The sequence below is a fragment of the Schistocerca nitens genome, chromosome 1 (assembly GCF_023898315.1).
Source record: "Schistocerca nitens isolate TAMUIC-IGC-003100 chromosome 1, iqSchNite1.1, whole genome shotgun sequence".
NCBI classification, from domain to species: domain Eukaryota; kingdom Metazoa; phylum Arthropoda; class Insecta; order Orthoptera; family Acrididae; genus Schistocerca; species Schistocerca nitens.
Window position 1 is genome coordinate 924,742,318 of NC_064614.1, and position 25,809 is coordinate 924,768,126.

Below are 25,809 nucleotides of genomic sequence, written 5' to 3' on the forward strand. Positions count from 1 at the left end.
TCACTTTTGAAAACACAGCTAAATCTTGCCTCTTCTCCCTCAGACTTGAACTAATTCAAGAACAACAATGTCGCATGTACAGACAGGTCAACAAAAGCTTGCAAAACAAAAAGTAATGCAACAAACCTGTGTTGTAAACATCAATACAGAATTCTCTCTTTAAAGAAGTTATTGGTTGGTTGATTTGGGGGGAGGGGACCAAACAGTGAGGTCATCAGTCCCATTGTGTTAGGGAAGGATGGGGAAGGAAGTCGGCCATGTCCTTGCAAAGGAATCATCCTGGCATTTGCCTGAAGTGATTTCCTTAAATCGCAGAAAACCTAAATCAGGATGGCCAGACGCTGGTTTGAACCTTCATCCTCCTAAATGTGAGTCCAAAGAAGTTGTTCCGGTTTCATTATTAATAAAGATTTCAGTTTGTATTTCAGGCGATTTCTTATTGAGATATGGCTAAATCAGTTCTAACTCATTTGAATTTAATTTTATTCTTGTGGCGTAAGTGTGGGTTTCAGTTTTCAGTTATAGAGATAAGAGTCAACACATGTGAGAGGCTACCATTATAGTATACATATTAGTTTCCCAAGTAACATTTTAAGATGTACTCAATTGAAACACTTGGCAAGTTCGCAAAATGCCAGTAGAATAAGACTTGACTTCATTCCTTTACTGCTGAGTGGCCTGAACAGAATGTAAACAGGAGACCATTAATAAGTTACAGATTTAAAAGTATATCTGTGTTTCACCGAAAGCTACTTTAACAGCTATCATGGGAGGAAGGGAGATGGTCCTCAGCATTTGTCATGAAATTCAACCATCACGGTTGTTTTGGAAAGGAAATAAGATGTATTGATGATAGATATCCATTAATATGGAACTAAATCAAAACTTGTTGTCTAACTTATAGATAATGATCTGCAGTTTCTTATGAGTTCCCCCAAAATCACTACCCTCCCTCCCTCCATATAATTCAGAAGTGAATCCAACTGAATTGATATGTGGCATAATATTAAGAAACATAAACATAAAAAAGTAAACCCTCACAGAAATGCTCTGTGTAGCTGCAATGTGAATTTCCTGGCAACAGAATGCAATGACAAATTCACCAAAGTTTACTTGGTGACATTTATCATAGATAATGAGACCATAGTTGGTTAATACTGGAGGTGGTTTGTTCTGCCAAGTGGATCCATGTAAGACTTGGACTCCTCCAGTAGTGTCTACGAGAGATCGGCCCACTAGTTAGAATCATTTCTAGTGCTGCCAAAATTCTGTGAAATGGGAATCATTGACAATGAAAATTATTTGGTTTGACTTTTGTCTGCTGCACGAGGGGTGTATTTGTTTAAGAAGCTGGTCATGAAGCTGATAAGCTAGAGAGACTATGGAATAACAAATCAGTATGTGTATAGCGAAAGATGTGTAAGACCAGCCTCATAAGGTTTAATCCCTCACAGTAATGAACTATCAGTTTATTGAAAAGAATACATAGAAGATGTAACAGATGTAGCACAGGATGGCCATGGATCACCATTACTTGCAGGCCCGGATCTATGGGGGGGGGGGGCAACAAACTGGGATATATGACCCGGGCAGCAATTTCATCAATTTCATGGGGCACCAGATTCATATTCTTGAAGGAAAAAGCATTGTTTCACAAAGTGCCTAGCATCTAGTGCACATTGGTCTAATGATTATTCATATGATTTTGAAATGCATCCCTGTTGATTTTTGAGCACATTCTAAGTTGATTTCTGAATGAATCATAAGTTGATTTTTGAATGTGTACATGATGTCTCTGACAGGGGAATCCCCATTGCATCTAGAAATACAAAACTTTTCTGCAGACAAAAGGGGATGGGGCTACACAAGCTGGGCAAAATAAACCTGAACAGGTGAATGCCAATCACTGTTTGTTTGTGTGGTCGACTGGGTGTGCAAATCTACATCTACATCCATACTCCGCAAGCCACCTGACGGTGTGTGGCGGAGGGTACCTTGAGTACCTCTATCGGTTCTCCCTTCTATTCCAGTCTCGTATTGTTCGTGGAAAGAAGGATTGTCGGTATGCTTCTGTGTGGGCTCTAATCTCTGTGATTTTATCATCATGGTCTCTTCGCGAGATATACGTAGGAGGGAGCAATATACTGCTTGACTCTTTGGTGAAGGTATGTTCTCGAAACTTTAACAAAAGCCCGTACCGTGCTACTGAGTGTCTCTCCTGCAGAATCTTCCTCTGGAGTTCATCTATCATATCCGTAACGCTTTCACGATTACTAAATGATCCTGTAATGAAGCGCGCTGCTCTCTGTTGGATCTTTTCTATCTCTTCTATCAACCCTATCTGGTACAGATCCCACACTGCCCCCCCTGCGGGTTCGGGGGTTAGAATAGGCCCGCGGTATTCCTGCCTGTCATAAGAGGCGACTAAAAGGAGTCTCAAATGTTTCGGTCTTATGTAATGGTCCCCTCTCGGGTTTGACCTCCATCTTTATAAATTATTCTGAAGAGCGAGCCAATTGGGGAAGGGCGCCTTACATGGTGCACTGTATCCGTCGTGCATTGACACCTTTAGCCGGCTTATTCGTCGTTGCAATAGTGTCCCGCTCGTTTTCCATCTCTTGGGCGAGGATACGTCCCTGGGTGCGATTATCACGCTGCACTCTGCATTTTCCTTTTACCTGCGACGACGACCTTGGACATTTTTGCACCTAAGATCCAGCACGGTAGCCAGTCCGTTGTCGTGGGGCCGCCATGTACCCTGTTGGTTGTAGCCCCCTGACAACACAGGGATCGCTCTACTGATGCCTGCGCCGTTAACTCCCCATGTATGCCAAGGAGTAGATGCCCATCTCCCTGGGGCATCAGGACTCCCGGCAATGGCCATCCTGCCAGGTGGCTATTGCTGCGGCTGGGTGGCGCCCGTGGGGAGGGCCCTTGGTCGGAGTAGGTGGCATCAGGGCGGATGACCCTCAATGAAGCGTGGTACATCATCTCTCGCTGGCGGCCAGCCACCAGCAGTCTTTAAGCGTTTGAGGGCTCATTTTAAAGCTAACATTTATGACCCCAAATCGTTCCCATCCCTGGCCAATCCATGGGAGGAATGAAAGGCAATGAATGACAGTGACGTGTATTCGCCCAGGTATCTCGTCTGTACCAGAGCTGATGGTGACTCGTTTCTATCCATGAAGCCTCAGTTCTTTGTAGAGCATTTAGAGGACAAGTTTGGGGAGGTGGAGGGCTTGTGTCCAAAATGCGCTCTGGGTCAGTTTTGATAAAAACAGCATCCTCTGCCCAGTCACGCAGGTTACTTGCTTGTGACAAGTTGGGGGATGTTCACGTTACCATCACCCCACATAAGAGTTTAAATATGGTCCAGGCTGTTATTTTCCATAGGGACCTCCTTTTGCAGTCTGATGACGAGCTGCGCGCCAATTTAGAGCGCCGAGGTGTACATTTCGTCCGGCGTGTTCATCGGGGTCCGAGGGACAATCAGGTAGCTACCGGTGCCTTCATCTTGGCCTTCGAAGGTGATACCTTACCAGAGAAGGTCAAGGTGATGGTCTACCGGTGTGACGTCAAACCCTATATCCCTCCCCCGATGCGGTGCTTTAAGTGCTGGAAGTTCGGTCACATGTCCTCTCGCTGTACTTCTAGCCTCACATGTCGAGATTGTGGACGCCCATCTCATCCCGATACTCCATGTGCTCCGCCTCCCGTCTGTGTCAACTGTGGAGAGCCTCATTCCCCTTGCTCGCCGGACTGCAGTATCTTACAGAAAGAACGCAAAATCATGGAATATAAGACCCTGGACCGACTGACTTACACTGAGGCTAAGCGGAAATTTGAACGGCTACATCCCGTGCACATGATGTCATCTTATGCCTCCACTGTCACTCCTGCTCCAGCTCCTTCAGCTGCAAGGTATACAGTCAGCTCTCAGAGTCAGAGGACCTCACCTGCCCCCTTGACGATGGGGGCCCCTTCTCTCGCTGTTGCTCCCACACCATCTACCTCAGGAGCAGCACCCACTAAACCACCGGGGACACCAGTCCCCACTTCTAAGCCGGAGAAGCGTAAGTCTTCTTCGGCTTCTCTCGCTCGGAAGGGATCCCTTGGGTCACTCCCTTCCCAGGTTCCTACCAGCGGCACAGCAGACACCAACCAGTGGCTGAAGAAGCCACAGGTCCCTGGTCGACGGGCTTCACGATCCTCTTCGGTCCCAGAGACTGACTCCGATAAGCCCTCTCAACAACGGCAACCAAAGGAACAGCGAGAGAAAATGACTTTGAAGACCCGTAAGTCCAAGACACCTGCGGTGGCACCTACTCCACCGCTACCTAAAAGCTCTGCGTCTGAGGATGAGGTGGAGATCCTTGCGTCCGCTGAGGACCTCGATCTCGCCGATCCCTCAGACGCAATGGATAGCACTTGCACGGGTGCTCCATCGGAGGCAGCAGGTGACCCAGCGGCGTAATCTGCCTTCCCAGTCCCGTCACGCCTTTCTCCGCAGTGGACAATACCATCCTCCAGTGGAACTGCAGCGGTTTCTTCCACCATCTAGCTGAGCTCTGCCAACTTATCAGCCTTCACCCTTTCTTCTGCATTGCTCTTCAGGAAACTTGGTTTCCAGCAATGCGAACCCCCGCCCTCCGTGGCTATCGGGGTTATTATAAGAACCGGGCAGCATATGAAAGGGTGTCTGGTGGCGTCTGCCTCTATGTCCTTCACACTCTGCACAGCGAGTCTGTCCCTCTCCAAACACCTTTAGAGGCTGTCGCTGTTCGGGTGTGGACGCCACAGGCTGTTACCGTCTGCAGTCTTTACCTTCCACCGGATGGTGATGTCTCGCAGCATGTCCTGGCTGCGCTGATAGCCCAATTGCTGCCACCTTTCTTGCTATTGGGCGACTTCAACGCCCATATCCCTCTGTGGGGTGGGTCAGTGGCAACAGGTCGAGGCGCCACCGTTGAGCATTTATTGTCGCAGCTCGATCTCTCGATTTTAAATGATGGTGCCTTCACACACTTCAGTGTGGCGCATGGCACATACTCCGCCATTGACCTTTCAATACTGTAGCCCTAGCCTCTTATCGTCTGTCCAATGGAGTGTGCATGATGACCTGTGTGGTAGTGACCACTTTCCGATCTTTCTGTCACTACCACGGCGTCACTCTTCTGGGCGCCCTAGCAGATGGGCTATGAATAAGGCTGACTGGGACTTGTTCTCCTCCACTGCTGCTATTGAGCCTCTCTCTAGTGACGACATTGATGCGGTGGTTCAATCGATCACCACCGGCATCGTTACTGCCGCCGAATCTGCCATTCCCCGTTCCTCTGGGTCCCCTCGGCGGCGGACTGTGCCTTGGTGGTCCCCTGAGATCGCTGCAGCTATTAAAGATCGCCGGCGGGCGCTACAGCATCACAAGCGACATCCCTGCATTGAACACCTCATCACCTTCAAACGGCTGCGTGCGCGGGCCCGCCGCCTTATCCGCCAAAGCAAGCAGGAGTGCTGGGAACGGTATGTGTCCACCATTGGCCTCCATGTCTCTCCATCGCAGGTCTGGGCCAAGATCCGACGCCTCTATGGCTATCGGACCCCTGTCAGCGTCCCTGCACTCTCACTGAATGGAGCAGTTTGTACAGACTCCGGCGAAATTGCCAACAGCTTGGCAGAGCATTTTGCTCTTAGTTCCGCTTCTTCCAATTACCCACTGGCCTTCCGCCATTAAAGAGCGGATGGAACGTCGGAGCCTTTCGTTTCACACCCACCACCCAGAATCTTACAATGCTCCATTCAGTGAGTGGGAATTTCGCAGTGCCCTAGCCACTTGCCCTGATACCGCTCCTGGGCCAGAAGGCATTCACTGTCAGATGCTGAAGCACCTTTCAGTGGACTGCCAGCGGCGCCTCCTCGATCTTTACAACCATCTTTGGGTCGAGGGGGAGTTTCCGTTGCAATGGCGGGAAAGCATTGTCATCCCCGTTTTGAAACCTGGAAAGAACCCTCTGGAGGTGGACAGCTGCCGTCCAATTAGCCTCACCAACGTTCTTTGCAAGTTGCTTGAACGGATGGTGAGCCGGCGCTTGAATTGGGTACTGGAGTCTCGGGGCCTTCTGGCTCCGTCTCAGGGTGGGTTCCGTAAAGGCCGCTCCGCCACCAACAATCTGGTGAGCCTGGAGTCGGCCATCTGTACTGCCTTTGCCCACTGTCAGCACCTGGTCGCTGTCTTTTTCGACATGCGGAAGGCGTACGATACGACATGGCGTCATCACATCCTTTCTACGCTTCATGGATGGGGTCTTCGGGGTCCTCTGCCGATTTTTATCCGCAATTTTCTGTCGTATCGTACCTTCCGCGTGCAAGTCGCGGCCTCGTATAGTTCCTCCCACGTCCAGGAGAACGGTGTGCCACAGGGTTCTGTTTAAAGTGTCTGCCTGTTTTTAATGGCCATTAACGGGCTCGCTGCGGCCGTGGGAAATTCTGTCTCCGCTTCCCTGTATGCTGACGACTTCTGCCTTTACTACAGCACTACTGGCATTGCAGCTGTTGAACATCAGCTACAGGGCGCTATCCGCAAGGCGCAGTCTTGGGCTGTAGCTCATGGGATCCAGTTTTCGGCAGCCAAGACCTGCGTTATGCATTTCTGCCGGCGACGTACTGTCCACCCGGAGCCGCAGCTTTCTCTTAATGGCGAACTTCTTTCAGTGGTGGAATCACACAGGTTTTTGGAGGTGGCTTTCAATGCCCGGTTGACTTGGCTGCCTCATATCCAGCAGCTCAAACAGGCGTGTTGGCGGCATCTCAATGCTCTGCGATGTTTGAGCCACACCCACTGGGGTGCCGACCAATCGACCCTGTTCCGGCTCCACCAGGCGTTAATCCAGTCTCGTCTGGATTATGGGAGCCTGGCTTATGGCTCAGCTTCCCCATCTGCGTTGCGGGTGCTGGACCCAATCCTCCATAGCGGGATACGCCTTGCCACTGGTGCTTTCCGCACCAGCCCTGTGGACAGCATACTAGTGGAGGCAGGTGTCCCTCCACTGCGGTTACGACGCCAACAATTATTGGCTGCTTATGCTGCCCATGTTGTTAGCTTGCCCGGGCATCCAAATTACCGTGTCCTGTTCCCGCAGTCAGTCGTCCATCTGCCAGACCGTCGGCCCCGGTCAGGTTGTCCGATCGCCGTACGCGTCAAGGAGCTTCTCTCCGGGCTTGGGTTTTTCCCTGTTCCACCTCCTTCCCGGGCACCTCTGCGTACACCCCCGTGGTGTGTTCCTCGCCCTTGCCTTCAGTTCGACTTGGCACAGGGCTCGAAGGACTCAGTCCCTCCAGAGGCCTTCTGCCGCCGCTTTTATTCCATCCTGGCCACGTATCAGGGCTCTGGAATTGTTTACACTGACGGTTCGATGGTTGCTGGTCGTGTCGGGTATGCGCTAGCTCTAGGGGACCATTCCGAACAACGTTCCTTGCCGGATGGCTGCAGCATTTACACTGCTGAGCTGGTCGCCATCTTTCGTGCCCTAGAGTATATCCGCTCCTGCTCAGGTGAGTCCTTTGTTATCTGTAGCGATTCCCTGAGCGGTTTACGAGCTCTCGACCAGTGTTTTCCTCGTTCTCGTCTGGTGATGGCTATCCATGAGTCCCTGCATACTCTTGGGCGTTGCGGCCGCACTGTGGTCTTTGTGTGGAGCCCCGGTCACGTCGGTATCCCGGGTAATGAACATGTTGACCGCCTGGCCAAACATGCCACCAGTGAACCCACCCTGGACATTGGCCTCCCAGAGACTGATTTGCGGGCAGTCTTCCGCCACGAAGTTCTCTCGCTTTGGGACACTGAATGGCGCAATCTGCCCACGCCAAACAAACTCCGTTCTCTCAAGGCGACGACGCATGTGTGGCAGTCATCCATGCGAGCCACTCGCAGAGATTCAGTTGTTCTTTGTCGGCTCCGCATTGGCCACACCCGACTGTCTCACAGTTATTTATTGCGTCGTGAGGACCCGCCTCTTTGTCGCTGTGGGGCGGTTTTGACGGTGGTGTACATTTTATTAACTTGTCCGCTTTTAACTGTGCTCAGGCAGACATTTGCGCTGCCTGATATGCTCCCTGCCCTTTTACTAGATGACTCTGCCATGGTGGACTTAGTTTTGCGTTTTATTCGGGCAGGGGTTTTTTATAGTTTAATCTGAGTGTTTATGTTTTTTAGGGTTGATTCTGGCTTTTAGCCTCTGATTTTAAACTGAGTTTTTAATGTGTTCTTGGTGGTTGGCTTTTCCTCTTTTTTTTTTCTCTATGGTCGGCCAACCACCGTCACACACTGTGTGTTTTAATTTGTTTTGTCTGATCTCTGTCGGAGTCTTTCTCGTCCTGTGTCATCTGACGTCTTTCCTGCTGTTCGTTTTTTATTCTCTTTGGGCGGTTTTAATTTTTTGGAAAAAGGGACCGATGACCATCACAGTCTGGTCCCTTTAATCCCACAAACCAACCAACCAACCCACACTGCTGAGCAGTATTCAAGCAGTGGGCGAACAAGCGTACTGTAACCTACTTCCTTTGTTATCGGATTGCATTTCCTTAGGATTCTTCCAATGAATCTCAGTCTGGCATCTGCTTTACCAACGATCAACTTTATATGATCATTCCATTTTAAATCACTCCTAATGCATACTCCCAGATAATTTATGGAATTAACTGCTTCCAGTTGCTGACTTGCTATTTTGTAGCTAAATAATAAGGGATCTATCTTTCTATGTATTCGCAGCACATTACACTTGTCTACATTGAGATTCAATTGCCATTCCCTGCACCATGCGTCAATTCGCTGCAGATCCTCCTGCATTTCAGTACAATTTTCCATTGTTACAACCTTTCGATAAACCACAGCATCATCTGCAAAAAGCCTCAGTAAACTTCTGATGTCATCCACAAGGTCATTTATGTATATTGTGAATAGCAACAGTCCTATGACACTCCCCTGCGGCACACCTGAATTCACTATTACTTCGGAAGACTTCTCTCCACTGAGAATGACATGCTGCGTTCTGTTATCTAGGAACTCTTCAATCCAATCACACAATTGATCTGATAGTCCATATGCTCTTACTTTGTTCATTGAACGACTGTGGGGAACTGTATTGAACGCCTTGCGGAAGTCAAGAAACACGGCATCTACCTGTGAACCCGTGTCTTATGGCCCTCTGAGTCTCGTGGACGAATAGTGCGAGCTGTGTTTCACACGACAGTCTTTTTCGAAATCCACGCTGATTCCTACAGAGTAGATTTCTAGTCTCCAGAAAAGTCATTATACTCGAACATAATGCGTGTTCCAAAATTCTACAGCTGATCGACGTTAGAGATATAGGTCTATAGTTCTGCACATCTGTTCGACATCCCTTCTTGAAAACGGGGATGACCTGTGCCCTTTTCCAATCCTTTGGAACTCTACGCTCTTCTAGAGACCTACGGTACACCGCTGCAAGGAGGGGGGCAAGTTCCTTCGCATACTCTGTGTAAAATCGAACTGGTATCCCTTCAGGTCCAGTGGCCTTTCCTCGTTTGAGCGATTTTAATTGTTTCTCTCTCCCTCTGTTATCCATTTCGATATCTACCATTTTGTTATCTGTGCGACAATCTAGAGAAGGAACTACAGTGCAGTCTTCCTCTGTGAAACAGCTTTGGAAAAAGACGTTTAGTATTTCGACCTTTAGTCTGTCATCCTCTGTTTCAGTACCATTTTGGTCACAGAGTGTCTGGACATTTTGTTTTGATCCACCTACCGCTTTGACATAAGACCAAAATTTCTGAGGATTTTCTGCCAAGTCAGTACATAGAACATTACTTTCGAATTCACTGAACGCCTCTCGCATAGCCCTCCTCACACTACATTTCGCTTCACGTAATTTTTGTTTGTCTGCAAGGCTTTGGCTATGTTTATGTTTGCTGTGAAGTTCCCTTTGCTTCCGCAGCAATTTTCTAACTCGGTTGTTGTACCACGGTGGCTCTTTTCCATCTCTTACGATCTTGCTTGGCACATACTCATCTAATGCATATTGTACGATGGTTTTGAACTTTGTCCACTGATCCTCAACACTATCTGTACTTGAGACAAAACTTTTGTGTTGAGCCGTCAGGTACTCTGTAATCTGCTTTTTGTCACTTTTGCTAAACAGGAAAATCTTCCTACCTTTTTTAATATTTCTATTTACGGCTGAAATCATCGATGCAGTAACCGCTTTATGATCGCTGATTCCCTTTTCTGAATGATCAGTGTTGTTATAATTATTTGTGAAATCCATAGAGTCAGACTATCAGAGTGGAAATAAACAACTAATGGGAATAACAGATAATAAAGATTATATATTAACGTCTCTGTGTATCCAAGAAAATAAAACTTTGACAGAATATTTTTGCCAGATCATTTCACTACTAAGGGCCAGTTGTACAGTCCCCAGTTAGCAGCTGCTTAAGTTCTATTCTTGGAACAGCGTGGAAAACGCATTGTACAAACACTTAATAGTTCCTGACTGGAGAATAGACATGGGATAACTAAACCAAACTGGTGATTCTGGCAGGGTTAGTGAAGTAATAAGTTTCGACAATGCAGGAATAGTTACAGAATTAGCTCGTTAGAATGAGGACAGAGAAGAAACAGGGACATCACACAAATTATATGGAAGAATATGACATCTAAGTTATATGGAAGAATATGACGATTCCAAATTTGTATAAAACTTTTGTACTACTACTTTCTGATCTCATGCTGGAGAACCTGGAGCATATTAATAAAATCTGAAACTATTTCCTAACAAAAAATGTTTTTCTTGTTGTAGGCCTAATAAGCATTTCATATTAGTACTTGATGAATTATATTCTCTCATTTTACTTATGTAAATGAGGTAGGTAAAAATAACCATTTGTGACAAAACAGTCTTGCTTATTTGGCGTATGTTACAATTGCTGCAATATCAGAAAGGCCTATTTTGTTTTATCTAGCAGACAGTGATGAAATAGACATAATCAAATCGAGAAACCACACCAGTCTTGGATACTACACGTTAACAGGATTTTCAGTATTAGACGACGACATTTTGATTTTACATGTAGCAAAACGTTTGATGAGCTTTGATGAGGTAATAGTTTCATTCACAGAAAGGAAAGCACGCCATATACAGCTGTAGCAAGATTAGAAAAAAAAGAAATGCTGGAACCTAAGTATTGAAAAAATGTGTACTCTCTTGCTTCTCTCTTGTCTTTACTGGTTTTATGTTTCCTACATTTAATTTTATGTCACACAAAAGAGAAAGTTATTAGTTAAGAGGCAATAAAGAGTGCAAATTTTCTGAAGAGTTCTTATCCTCCAAGTTACAAATAATCCCAAGCAGCATTAATGGGTTTATTTTAAGGGGGGTAGGATGTTGAACCTATTGACTGGGAACAGGAGAGGCATCACAGGACATTTTAATTTCCACTGTCCTGGATATAGGTTTGATTGCTTCCATTACAAAATACACATTTGAATTCTACAGAGCAAAGTACAGTGATGTGTGATAGAAAAATGCTGCGGGAAGAGGCTTGGCATTGCACTTTGGCACACTTAAGACCAAATAACATGTCTTACAGTTCCTCAAACATGTTTTATATGTCAAACTCTTAAGAAAGACGTGCACTACAAAATAAACATATTTTTGAAAAATTGATTTTTAAAATTTTTTTAGGTCCTATCTCAAATGCTTGATTGGAGAGGGGGGGGGGGCACTATGAAGTTTTTGGCCAAATTAGGAAATATCATAGATCCAGGGCTGATTACTTGGAGAGGAGTTTGATAAAGCAGTTAAAGAACTATTACTTTAAACAGCCTCTTGGGCATGATGAAATAACTGGAGAAATGCTCAAAGCATTAGATGATAAAACAATAGTATTTATGTGTGATATCAAGACAATAATAAAGAAAGTTAAGACAAATTTGAATTTTGTGCCATTTTGTCATGTGACAGTTTGCAGCCGTGGTTTTTTCATGTTTGTTATCTGCGATCCTTCCCATTAGTAGCTGATAGCTTTTGTGTGGTAAGCATTGTTGTTTGATGTTTATTTTCATCATGGAGCAGATGACAACTTAGCAGTATATCCAAGTAAAAAAAAAAAAAAAAAAAAAAAAAAACGGTGAGAGACCCGTGGCAACCATTCGCACATGATTCAACTTACATAAGAGGTGAAGCCTGCAGATCTTGGAAAGAGACATCGATTTGCTCAATGGGTCTTGGATTGACAAGCGGAGAATGAGAACTTCACAAAAAGAATAATTTTCTCAGATGAGGTGTTCCACCTCAGTGGGAATGTCAATAAACAGAACTGCAGAATTTGGGGTAGCAAAAATCTGCCAAGTGATTGTGGAAGATGAGATGCATTCACAGTGCATGACTGTGTGGTATGTGTTTTGGGCAGGAGTAGTGATCGGCTCATACCTTTTTGAAAATTATGAGGGAGCTGCTGTTACTGAGAACAGCGACCATTACTGAAATATGCTCTCTGATTAGTTTTTCCCTCTTATGGATGAAAATAATAATTTTTGGCTTCAACAAGATGGTGCAGCATGTCACACATCCCGTGAAAGAATTGCTTCAAAAACTTCTCTCTTTATGTGGGAACCAGGAACGGTGTGCCAGATCATGCAATCTTATGCCTAGACTTTTTTGGGGATTTGTGAAATCAAAAGTGTATGTGAACAAACCACAAACAATACATTAATTAAAGGATTAAATTAAGAGGGGTTATTCACGGCAACCCACCAGATATTTGTGAGTGCGATATCGAGAACTTCAATGAATGCATTGTTAGTTCCCGTGTGGCCGTGGGTGGTCATATGGAGGATATAATTTTTCATACATAAAAGTTACTTAATGTGTTTGTAAAAAAGATACATTTTCAATAAATTTTGTACATTCTATAGCATTTTAATATTCATCCCTATTTCCCGAGCACCCTCTATTTATCTATGATATCATCAGTGACGTGTATGGAAAAGGAGAATTCTCCAACATTTTCCAAAAGAATAACCCTCATACCAACATCTAGACTCTAGAGAGATCGCAATAAACAAATGGGAAGACTATTGTACATTAACTGTTTACTAACCATTGCCTCCACGATTCTGAGAAAAGTCATAAGCAACAGAATCCACCAAAATTAATCAAAACCTCATGGAAGAGCAGTTTGGAATTAGGAAGGATAGAAAAACTAGTGAAACACTAAGTAGTGTAATGATACTATGTAAAAAATGCTCAGAATTAATAAAAAATATATTAGGTAAAGGTTTTTTACATTGTAGACTGACCCTAAATGGTAGAAATTCTTGGGTACATTAAGTTAGATCAGCAAGACAGGATAACAATTCACGAACTTTACAGGGAGCAGATAGCAGTTGCCAAAAACAGCATTGAGGGAAAACTTAAAATAGTGAATAAAAATATTCAGCAAGAGAGCAGCCCTTTTCCCTTACTGTTCAATATTTGCATTGAAGATGCAATAAACAATAGTAAAGATACATATATTGAGGGAATATTTATACAAAGGAAAGAAAATAAAAAAAACAATGATTTAGATTTACAAATGATCCACCAGTTCAGCTGAACCTGAACACCCCCTTCAAAAGACTACAGAAATAAACTACAAACTCTTTCAGAAACATGTAATTTGGGAGTAAATAAGCAATAGGGAAGTGCAAACAATAATCTTAATTTAAGTCTGATGAAAAGGATAGTTGCCACTCACTATATAGCAGAGATGCTGAGTTGCATATAGGCACAATAAAAAGACTGTCAGAAAGTGAGCTTTCAGTCGACAAGGCCTTCATCGGAAATAGACAACACCCACACACACCCTCACACAAACACCATTCACACACACACACACACACACACACACACACACACACACACACACACACACACAACAACAGTCTCTGGCTTCTGAGGCCAGACTGCAAGCAGCAGCACATTATGGGAGAAGCAGCCATGTGGACATGGTAAGGAGGAGGCTGGGAAGGGGCTAGATGAGTAAGGACAATGACTAACAGAGGTTGAAGCTAGGAGGGTTATGGGAATGTAGGATATATTTCAGAGAGAGTTCCCACCTGCACAATTCAGAAAAGCTGCTGATGGTGGGAAAGATTCAGATGGCACAGGCTCTGAAGCAGTCATTGAAATGGGGAATGTTGTTTCGGGCAGCGTGCTTAACAGTGGGGTGGTCCAGCTGTTTCTTGGCCACAAATTGTCGGTGACCATTCATGTGAACAGACACCTTGTTGGTTGTCATGCCCACGTAGAATGCAGCGCAATGGCTGCAGCTTAGCTTGTAGATCAGATGACTGGTTTCATAGGTAGCCTTGCCTTTGATGGGGTAGGTGGTGCTTGTGACCGGGCTGGATTAGCTGGTGTTGGGAGGATGTATTGGACAAGTCTTGCATCTAGGTCTATTACAGGGATGTGAACCATGGCGAGGCAACGGGTTGGGAGAGGGGTTGTGTAGGGATGGATGAGGATTTGTGTGGGTTCAGTGGGTGACGGAATACCACTGTGGGAGAGGTAGGAAGGATAGTGTGCAGTACATTCCTCATTTCAGGCATGGCAAGAGGTAGTCGAAACCCTGGTGGAGAATGTGATTCAGTTGCTCCAGTCCCGTGTGGTACTCAGTCACGAGGGAAATGCTCCTCTGTGGCTAGACAGAGGGACACCAGTCACCCACCACCTCCCAAAGTCCCAGCATCCGGCCACAGAGGAGCATCTCCCTCGCAACTCAGTATCACACAGGACTGGAGCAGTTAAATCAAATTCACCACTCTCTGCCTCTTGTTGTGCCCTAAAGTAAGGGATGTCCTACCCACTGTCCTTTCCAACCTTCCCGCAGTGGTAGTCCGCTGCCCACTGAACCTATACAATATCCTTGTCCATCCCTACAAAACTGCTGCTCCCAACCCCATGGTTTATATCCCTTTAATAGACTTAGATGCAAGACCTGTCCTATATCATCCTCCCACCACCATCTACTCCAGTCCGGTCACGAGCTTCATCTATCCCATCCAAGGCAGGGCTACCTGTGAAACCAGTCATGTGATCTACAAGCTATGCTGCAACCACTGTGCTGCATTCTACATGGGCATAACGATCAACAAGATGTCTGGCCGCCTGAATGAGCACCGACAAACTGTGGCCAAGAAACTGCTGGACCACCCCATTGCTGAGCACGCCACCCTACAGGACATTCTTCATTTAAATGAATGCTTCACAGCCTATTCCACCTGGCTCCTTCCCACCAGCACCAGCTTTTCAGAATTGCACAGGTGGGAACTCTCCCTGCAATATGTCCTACATTCCCATAACCCTCCTCGCCTCAACCTTCATTAGTCATCTTCCTTACCCATCTAGCTCCTTCCCTGTCCCCATTCCAGCACTACACAGCTCTCTGTACTGCCAACACACTCAGTCTTTTTATTTCTCTCCTTTTCTGCTATTCCCCTGCTCCCTGTCTAACCGCCTGAAAGCAGCTAGCTGCCTTATCCTCTCCACACGTCATCCCTGTATGCTCCCACAAGCAGCTCTTTACTGTCCCTCTCACCTACTTTATCTCTCCCTCTCCTTGCCCCAGTGTCCTCCTCTCCACCACTCGGTTGCTTCTTCCATCAAGCACTGCTGTTCACATTGTGGCCTCAGCAGCCAGAAACTGGTCATCTGTGTGTGTGTGTGTGTGTGTGTGTGTGTGTGTGTGTGTGTGTGTGTACATATTGTTACATTCCATCTTGGATTTTCCATTGTTCATTTTTAAATCTTGACGGAGAGAATCTGAAAGAGGCCACAAGCTTTAAGTAACTTGGTAGCAGAATAGTCAGTGATGGTTGAACAAGCTGAAACACAGTGCTACAAAAAGAAGTTGGTACAAACATCGGAGTATGTTGGTTTGAACACAAAGAAAATATTTAGTTTGGAATGTTACCCTCTATGGTTCAGACTTGGATTGTAGAGAATCAAGGACAAAAAAGGATATAGGTTTGAGGCATGTTGTTGGAGAATTATTCTCGTGATATCTTGGCAACATAAAATAAGCAATGTAGTACTCTTCCAAGTGATGGAGACTTTTTGCTCTTCAGTAATGGAGGAGAGAAAAAGTCATTGTGGAAGGACAGTTTTGTTTGTTTATTCATTCATTCCTTCATTCTTCACAAACACAGCATGGTATCTGAACAATTAAAGTGGGCCAGACAACCCCCATTTTTGTTTGTAATAATTATTCCTACCAGTTTCTTACAAATACTAAAATAAGAGAAAAAAATAATACTACCTGCTCAAAAGAGACAAATACTGCAAAAAAGGAAAAACAGAAAAATTACTTTATACTGGTACAAAACTACTATTAACCCCTTAACCAGTTACTAGAAGATTGTCTCCTCTAGTGGATCCACCCTCACACTACCCTGGTCAGCAGCTGTTATTTACTGGATTTCTTGGGCATGGGGCAGCACATCAGCAGTGTTCACTCTGTGACAGTTAATTCCATGATTCACTCTAACTTCTTAGAACCCACTTGTTGGTTATCATTTGCACCAAAGCGATACACTTCCCTTCTTAGCCTTCCTGGATATGGCAGCTGCAGTATTGGCCAAGATGCGCCAGGTTGATTTGTTCCTCAGTGTTGCCTTGGTATCTTGTGTCCTTAATGCCTGACCACTATTACCTGTCACATTTTGTAATGTGCATAGTTCTACTGAAGTGTTGAAAGACTCCAGTTATGTGTTGTAACTGAATCAACTACTTCACTAATGGTCTGTCTCCTTGATTGTTGTTCGTGAGCTTTTACCATGACTATTTTCTTATGGTTGCCTTCTCATAGTTTCTTGACGCTGTGGACCTGCTATGCAGTGCTACCAACTCTTGCTGTGTGACTTCGTTTCCATTTGCAGAGGGATGAGGGCTGTAAGGAAGCTCTGTAATCTTCAAGCTATAAAAAATTGTAACTGTCTTTTAAAGAACTCTTCCACATTTTGTTGCACTTGTGTAACATTTATATAAATTCGATGAACAGATATCATTAACTAGAACATTTTCGAAGTGAATCTTGTAACATCACGGAAGAGACATTTCTCTTCAGCTTCATTCATCTGTTTCTGGACGTTGACACTGTAGGCACACCACTTTCTCTCTGCCTTCCAAAACGCCACCAAGCCACAAAGTCAAAGCATAAGTGACCCCCTCGTAGCAGATGGGGATGCTAGATCACTGTCACTCTTTGCCGATGTCCTGTGCCTATGCTTCCTTTATCATCTCTGCACATATGTCAATGCAGAGTGTGCACATTGGAGATTCTCTAGATGCTAACTAACTAAACAATGTTTTACAAGAACATCTTTCATCTGACTGTGAGGAAAAAGTGGAACAACTAGTTATTCCAGACCACAGTAGAGTTGTAGAGTGCATGCACTGTTGAGACGTAACTATTTTTCATCTGTCTTTTGACTTTGTGCAGTTATTTTGCATACTGGCCATGACCTGTCAGGTAATGCATCACTCCACTTGAAAGGTGAGGAAATATCATTTTTAGTCTCTTCCTCTTGGCCTCAGTTCTAAGTATTCCTTGCACTTCCAGTGGGAATATTTCTAGAATTGGCAACAATGCATCATTTGGAATTCAACAATAGGTGCCTGTTAGCCTCAGTAGCACGCCTCGTTTCACTTTTATGACTAAGGAAACTGGCTTGACATGCTGTAATCTATGAGCCCAACAATTGCACTACATCCTGTAACTGGCACTAATTAAGATTAGTGGTATGCCCTAATTTTTTTCATGGAATTTTAAATTACTTGTTTGTGATGGTTATAATTTGTGCTTCACAAAAGAGCCTTTTCTGCCTGCCTCCTCTAGCTAATGTATGAAATATTGACATTCATCCAGAAATACTCCCTCGACATCTCGTTACCACACTTCATCTAATTGTTACATCATGTACTGTTATTTTAGGGTTCTCACTAAGTTCCCTTTCAGGAGGAGGTACGTGGTTTTGTGAGGTGCTAGTGATAATTTGATGCTTTGGCACCATCCTTCAAGTTCATACATCCCAGCATTTCATTTGTCTGATGTAATTCTTCTCGAGTCACCACTTATAGTGAACAAGAAGTCGCCTACAAATGCTACCAGTCTGCTTATTTTACTGCTCTCAAATTACTGCTTTAATATGGGATCCAACACTACATCCTAAAACTAGGGACCGCACACTGATCTCTGGGGACAGCCTATCATTAGGGCGTTTGTTATTACCTTTCCTAGGCATATTGAAGATGGGTATCTCCTGTGGTAAAAGTCTCTCAGTTAGTTGTATGGTGACTCTGAACACTTTGACTCCTAAGATGTCCAAAGAGAGATGGCCGCCATAGGGTATCGAAAGTGGCAGTAATATCGATTGTAATTGGTAGAGCATACATAGAATGAATGTCTGCCACTAGTGAAATCACCTTATTTATAGCTCCTTCAGTTGATGTGCCTCCTCTAAATCCATACTGGTGAAGATTGAGCCCATGTAGCAGTCTATGATAAAATTAATAAAATGCTGAGCATCAAAGAGAAATGCTGAAAAAATGTTGCTGCTATGAGCCACGTTGTGTGTGAATATGAAGACTGTCAATAATTTGTTGGCTGAATACACCATAGAGAGTGAATGTTACAGTTGCAAGTAACATCAGACAAAATCAGACCCAATAAACAAAGCCAGAATTGTTTTGAAGACCATGTGATCAGTAGTGTTCAAAATCAAAGTCGAGATCCAGTAACGTGAGGAGGTAACAATTGTATTCGTGAGCTAGCATAATATGAAGTCTTCAGTGATAGGATACAAATTGCCAATTCACCCTTTGGGCCCAGCATTTATTTCCTGTTGTAGGCCAGTGACCTTCACCATATGACGTGTTTGCCACAACTTCTGGTCATAGCCACTGAAGTGAAGCCATCTGCAACACAAATAATATCACCACCACTCTCTGAGTTCGTCTCCATATTACTTAAAGAGAGAAGATGTTAAATCTCGTCCCCCTGTTAACTGGATTATGGGGTTGGTATTGGCTTCGGTGGATAGTTTGTGATAGTTTTGTTGCTAGAAAACCAGAATTTCCAGTTTAAACTGTTCTCTGTTGCTTGACTGAGTTTTTGTTTATCAGATACACAAAAACACTTATAGATCTTGTCAGCTGGATTTTAATTGAAGTTCAAGAAACACTATTAGTCCTGGGTACAGCAAAGCAGGCAGTGTGTCACAAAACTTGCTAGTTAAATGTGCCAAAAAGGCACTCGGCAGCACTACACAGACTGTCATGGGTAAAATATTTTGATTATACCATTTGCCAAATGCCTTTGGAGATTATCCTCAAAATTAAATGAATTAGTGTTGGATATTTAACAACCATATTTAATAATGTTTCTCACTGTGTAATGCATGCCATTAATTTTGTTTCAGGTAACACGTATACAGCATATCGAACACAAAATGGAAACTGTGGCATATTAAGGTTTAGAATGTAGAAGACTTTCTGGGTCTACTGAATGGGAAGCATTATTGTTGCAATAGGAACTGAAGGTTGAATATTTTTCTTGCCTTGAAATATAGTCCTGAGAATTTTAAAGAAGGAAGTAAGGATATTGTACTCAGATAATAATCAAGAGATTGTTAGTCCTTCATTTTTTGTTCTTTACCTAATGTGAAGACTTAGGTAATACATTTACTTTATAAAATGTGTGCTTGATTTTTAGAACATTATTTCTTTGTGATATGTAGTATATATTGAATGTATTGGATTGAATGTATTGGGATAGGTGCCTTGTGATACATGAAAAGAAACTTGTTTTGATGTAGGGAACAAGTTTTTTGCTGATTCATCTTAATATTGTCTGAATAATTTGAGGATACAAAACATAGTTACCTGAGTGTCATTGTATTATTCATAACATTATGTTTCCTTGTATATAATTTGTCAATAGTGTAAAAGACATTTTGTAGCATATTTTTTGTGAATACAGCATTATGAGACTAACTTTAATTCAGTTGTATACCTAGTGTGTTTGAATAGTTCATTTAATTAGCTAATGTGTGCCTGTGCATCTGTGTAACTTTAGGTTAATAGAATTACTGTTCAATTTCTTTTGAATGTGTTACAGCTTGGGTTGTTTAAACATTACAAAATTCATAAAAGTGTTTTGACAGTATTTATTAGTTGTAAAATTGTGTCCATAAACCGTATTCTGTAACGAGTTACTTTCATATATGTGTAATGGTTGTGTTTACAACCTCCAGTGTGCTGCTTTGCCCTTTAGTCAACAGCTGAATGTGCTATAATGTATGAAGCTATTGTTTATTTAAATCATGAGAAAAAAAAAGCTTCTGGATTTAAATTCAGTGTGTTCATTGATTAATTTGCTGTTTCCTTTATCTTACATTTGAGTCTCTCCCATTCCACGAACGTGTCCAATTACATTCCCCTAGGTCCAACGTGCAGAATATTAATAGTGTTTTTGATGCTACCAACCGTCTGTTCTGTACTTTGTATATGTTGACTAGATGCCACTATACCATTCTGCTTGATATGTTCTTTATATTACAGCCTCTTTTGACCAGCATAAAATATGATTGCATTATCCACACAGGAGTCTGTATGCACTAGTTGCTTCATATTTTAAGTTTTTTTTTCCAATGCTTTACAATTTTGTGTCCAAGCTTAAATCTTGATTGGCATGCTGTCAGAAATATTAAAACAAGTCGTTTTTTAGATATGTCCAAAATACTTCATTGTAATGAATTTCTCATTGTTGTGGGGGCTGTGTGTGACGGGAATGCAACTACGACATAAAGGGGAAAAAAAAAACAAAAAAAAAACAATGAATTCAATACTAGTTTATACTTCCACTAATGTCACATTGGAATTTCATAAATATTATTTTAACTTTGTTGTAATTGAAACTACACTAGGCTGTGTTGTGAAATAATAAATTACTAAAGGTTGTAGGCACAGTCCAGTCTGTGATCAGAGTCTAAACACTGCATGATGCCATGTGACTGTTGTAGCTGGAAACTAGCTGAAAAGATTTCTTATCCTTCCATGGCTGTACGCAAGATAGAAATCGATTATCTGCTCAAGAAACAGTAGCACATGGGTTTGTAATCTGTGATGAAAAGTATCAAGCAACCACTTAACAAAGTGTGCTCTGGAAACAAGTCTCTTGACATGGTGGTAGAAAAAGGGAAAAATAATAGATAATTCTTACTTTATTTACACACTCACAAATTATATTAAAGTGTAAAGAAAGATCTTTACAAATATACAAGAAAAAGAAACGATATCTAAAGAATTGCATGCTAGTCATGTGTTGAAATGGCAAGTGAAAATCTGTACCAAGGCCAGGAATCGAATCTGGCTCTCCTGCTTACTGAGCAGGGGCTTTAGCCTCTAAGCCACTTGGGCACAGCGGTTCACACAACTGCACGGAGTACCCTGGCATGCCTCCCTCCTCAGTTCTCACTGGCACCCCAGTCTGCTTTAGGTTCCCCCTTACACACAAAAGAATTGCCGAGGCTCTCCATGTTCTGGAGTAGCACCTCAGCATTAAACGTAATTGGGGGATCTAGCCTGAAACCCAGGTGCAGGTACTTATACAAATGAAATGAAATGACACAGTTTCAGAGACTTCACTAGTCTCATACAGATACGATTTTGTGTGTGTTTTGGTACAGATTTTCACTCACTGCTTCAGTCTATATATAAAATCATATCTGTATGTAACAAGTCTCTGAAATTGTGCCATTTCAGTCCTGTATTAGCTACAAATCTTAGTAGTTGTATGATTCTTAATTTCGATAAACCATCATGTAGCATTTCATAGAAAAACTGGAAACAGCCAAGCAGTATTCACTCTCGAAGATCTGTAATATTATATTAATTTTGATAAGAATGTGCATCGAGTAGGAATAGCTCAGATGAGCTCTTTGAGGGCAAGCAGAAAAAAAGCTGTAACTGGTTTATTAATGACTGCTACATGTTATTTGTAACTCATTGTATTCCAAGGCCTTTGTTGCTCATTAAAAGCATTGCGTGAAGCATCATGCATCTGACTGCAGATCCAGAACAGATCACAATAAACAGAATCGCACTTGGGAAATGGAATCAATTTACAGTGAGTATACTTGTGGGGTGTCAGGTAAACAAAGTAATTGGTCTTTGCATTTGTTATGTCACTAATATGAAAACTTACTTAAAGTGTCTGAGTATGCTTTACACCTACCTTCGCCATTTACAAGAGCCTGAAAACTATTTTTGCAGTCAGCCAGAAAGAGATGGAGAACATACTGATCATAGTTTCCAGTCTGCAAGTCCGCATTATTCATTGTGCTCAATGAAAGAAAAAGTTCCTACTTGCTGTTTACTCAGCAGGATCAGGAACAGTGACTATAATTAAAAATTTCGATTTTTAACTGATTGATGTATTCAGTAAAAAGTTCACAAGCACAAAATATTCTATTGTAACTAATATTCCTATCAGAAACAGCTCCATTAACAGTTAAAAGGCAACATCTACAGGAAGTTCCAAGTAAATAGATCTATCGCCCTGACTTGTAATAATTGAATTTAATTGCTTGCCTTAAAAGTGGAAAATAATCTTGGCACTTGCCATGTGGTTTTGCCAACATTATGAGGAGCACGCAAGCTGTTACTTCTGTGAAATCTAAGCAATGCTGGATGGTTTACAGTCCTCATGAGTTCCCTTCCTACTTTACCGAGAACGCTTTCGGTAAGTGCCTAGCTGACGTCATCCAAGCGCATTTGACTGATGTGAACAGATTGATATCTCGGTGTGGAGTATCTCTTCTCACGCCTCTCTGGCTGTATTTATATATGGGTGCAACGGACCGCTGAACAGAACATCTGCTATCTACCATTCAACAGACTCTAAATGGCCCCTTTTACAGACATATGTTAATTAATCTCTCTGTCAGTTAATGATTTACAATATCTTTAATTTTTGTATCATTACAGTTAACTTGACTTTAGTTACTGAAAAAATCTTGGTTCAAACTGCGTTTAAACTTTGCCAGCTAGAATTAGAAGAGATCTGACAGTAGATCAAACCTCTGAACTGCCTCTTTAAGATCCCTTGTAATGATTGTTATTTACAATCAAACCTTGTAACTTGGTACTGCTGTATTATTTAAATAATGTAATCAAGTGCTGTAATTAGAGCTTTCTGTCAGTAACACAAATGATAATCTGTCATGAAAGAGGATGTTCTCGTTCTAAATTTGGTTTTGAAAAGTAATGGGGGTAGCTTATTGGTGTCACAGATACGAGATTTTAAGATCAAACTGAGGCTACATACAAATTTTCGTCTTTCTGAGTCTAATATTTAGCGCCTTAATTTGTTGTAAAAATGCCAATGGTCAAAATACCGCTGTGATGAAGTTGAGACTTGTAACTTTTAATTGACATACATTTGCATATTCTGAACAGCTTTTAGCAGTCTAGTTTCATTATTTAGCACCACTTATTTTTTCTTCTTAAAATATATTTAGTGAAACATATTCATTTGATCATTCTGAGACTTAACAATATTAACACTAATGTACTGAAACATACACTGACAAGGTTTGGAAAATTTATTTTAATTCCGCTCTTAGATTATGTTGCAATTCTTTGTATGTTAAGTAAAGGTGCATTATAATGCCGTGGCGCTAGTAGTAGTGAACTCAAGTAAGTTCCAGCACAGTCACTCTCCTATGTATCTCTCACAATAACACTGCGTTGTTTCACCTCATATTGTTCTGGAATTGTGATCATGCCTGTAGCAGTTTGCCAAAGAACTATACAAAGTATTACAGTACTCACATGGTGAACATATTTTCCTCAATAAACTACATTTTGTGTGGTGTGTGTAACTGTCCGAGTGTGAAGTGTGGTCCTTTTCGAAGCAGACAGTACAGGCATTCTAGCCATCACAGAGTAATGATCACTATAGATGCTACCATTGCAAGAGCAGATTACTGAATAGCACAATACACTAGCAAATGTTCTCATGTTCATCATTTTGCACGATCACTTGGACATCTGAGAGGTCTGCACACAGTGACTGCAGAGTTTTGTAGTGCCTGAAAGAAGCAAGTGTATTTGCTATTGGTTTTGATAGTTGGTTTCACCACTATGTTGTTCTGATTCAGTAACAGAAATGGCTTACTGTCTGATTCCCCTTACGTTTTCTTGGTGATTGACAATACAGCAATAGCATAAGAAATTAAATGTGTATTGTCTCACTCTGAAGCATAATATACGAGCCATTTGTCAAGACAGAGTAATCAGCTATTGCGGAGGATTTCTGTTGCATCTGTCACATAGGTTAGTTACAGAGTGATTTGTAGAGATGCTACAGGACATTATTTTCATGAACGTGCTGCTATTCAGAAACCTGAACATGAGAATAACTGTTTAACCTCACATATTATTTATGCCATGAATCAAAGCTGTCATTGGTCTGTGCAGCAGTGAAAGGTGGTGATGTGCCACTTTACATTATATGGATGGGTTTTGTGGATGTGGGGGATACCTTACACGTGTTGTTTGTCTTAGTATTGTGGCAACAGTGAAATTCAACAGTGCTGGTGGCCTAGGGCAATCTTTTTGGGTTTAGTGCCAGACAGTTTATTTTGTTTGATGGTGAAATGATTACTGGTATTTATGAAAACATATTAGATAAAATTGTACTTCCACACTGTAGGAACTGCTTGGAGCTTGACTTATCAGTATCTCCATGATAATGCTTATGTCAACAAAACAAGGACTGTTGCATTGTGTTTAATAGAAACTGAGGCAAATTTGGTGCAGTGGCCTGCTCGAATATGTGATCAGAATCCTATCAAATTATTCCTAATAGTAGCAAAAGCAGGTCCTGCATGCCATTAGGTATGTGAAGGGAATGTATGGAATGAACAGTAACAAACATAGTGAGATATTTGAGGCAATTAAAAGTTATTGCATTAATGGTACATATGTGTTTACATTGTAAATCGACACATCATCATTTGTAAGCCTGAGACAGTGCATGCCATGTTTTATTTACAATGACCTGGCAACAATAATGACCACCAACATCACCCCTTGCAGAATGTGTGAAACGAGATTCTTCTTCAGCCTCCCAAATACACATAATGAGTATGAAAAAGCCAAAAGAGTGCAACTCTAGCAACTAATCACACATCTACTAGGTAGGTTCTTATAAACAAGTTGTAAGTATCCTTACTGAATGTGATCCGGAAGTTTGAGGTTAGGCGACTTTGCAAAAAGTAGATCGGGTTCATCTATTACAGTCCAGTCCATCACCAGCAACACAGATGTTGCAGGCATCCATACCTGAAGCACATTTTTCTCCAAGATGACCAAGGGTACTTTCAACAGCAACATTCAGTGACAAATAAGAGGAACTTCAAATGTACATAAAGTTAACGGAGAAAGGCAACATAAGTATAATATGCCCAAGGAAGGCTGAACACATAGCTATTAATTTGGAAAATAGATTGATGCAAGTCCTTTGGGAATATACTCATGACATAAATGAGCAAGGGAATAAAATCTGGCATCAAATACAGACTGCTGCAGAGGAAGTGATTGGTATGGAACAACAGACAAGAAGAAATTAATGGTGTGAAGAGTGTGAGGAGGTAACAGGGATGAACGAATCATACTAAAATAATGTAATTGTATAGATAAAAATCTACTCACCAAGCGGCAGCAGGAAAAT

At 42.5% G+C, this 25,809-nt stretch overlaps 1 protein-coding gene across 2 annotated transcripts in view; it reads left to right on the forward strand.

Moving 5' to 3' along the window:
- Positions 1-20,424, forward strand: part of LOC126193123 (dihydroxyacetone phosphate acyltransferase) — a 114,668-nt gene extending 94,244 nt beyond the window's left edge. For both annotated transcript variants that reach the window (XM_049932661.1, XM_049932662.1), the window contains exon 15: positions 19,493-20,424. In XM_049932661.1, the coding sequence (XP_049788618.1) occupies positions 19,493-19,496 (4 nt within the window). In that variant the 3' untranslated portion in view covers positions 19,497-20,424. The remainder of the gene's footprint in view (positions 1-19,492) is intronic.
- Positions 20,425-25,809: the final 5,385 nt, after the last annotated feature.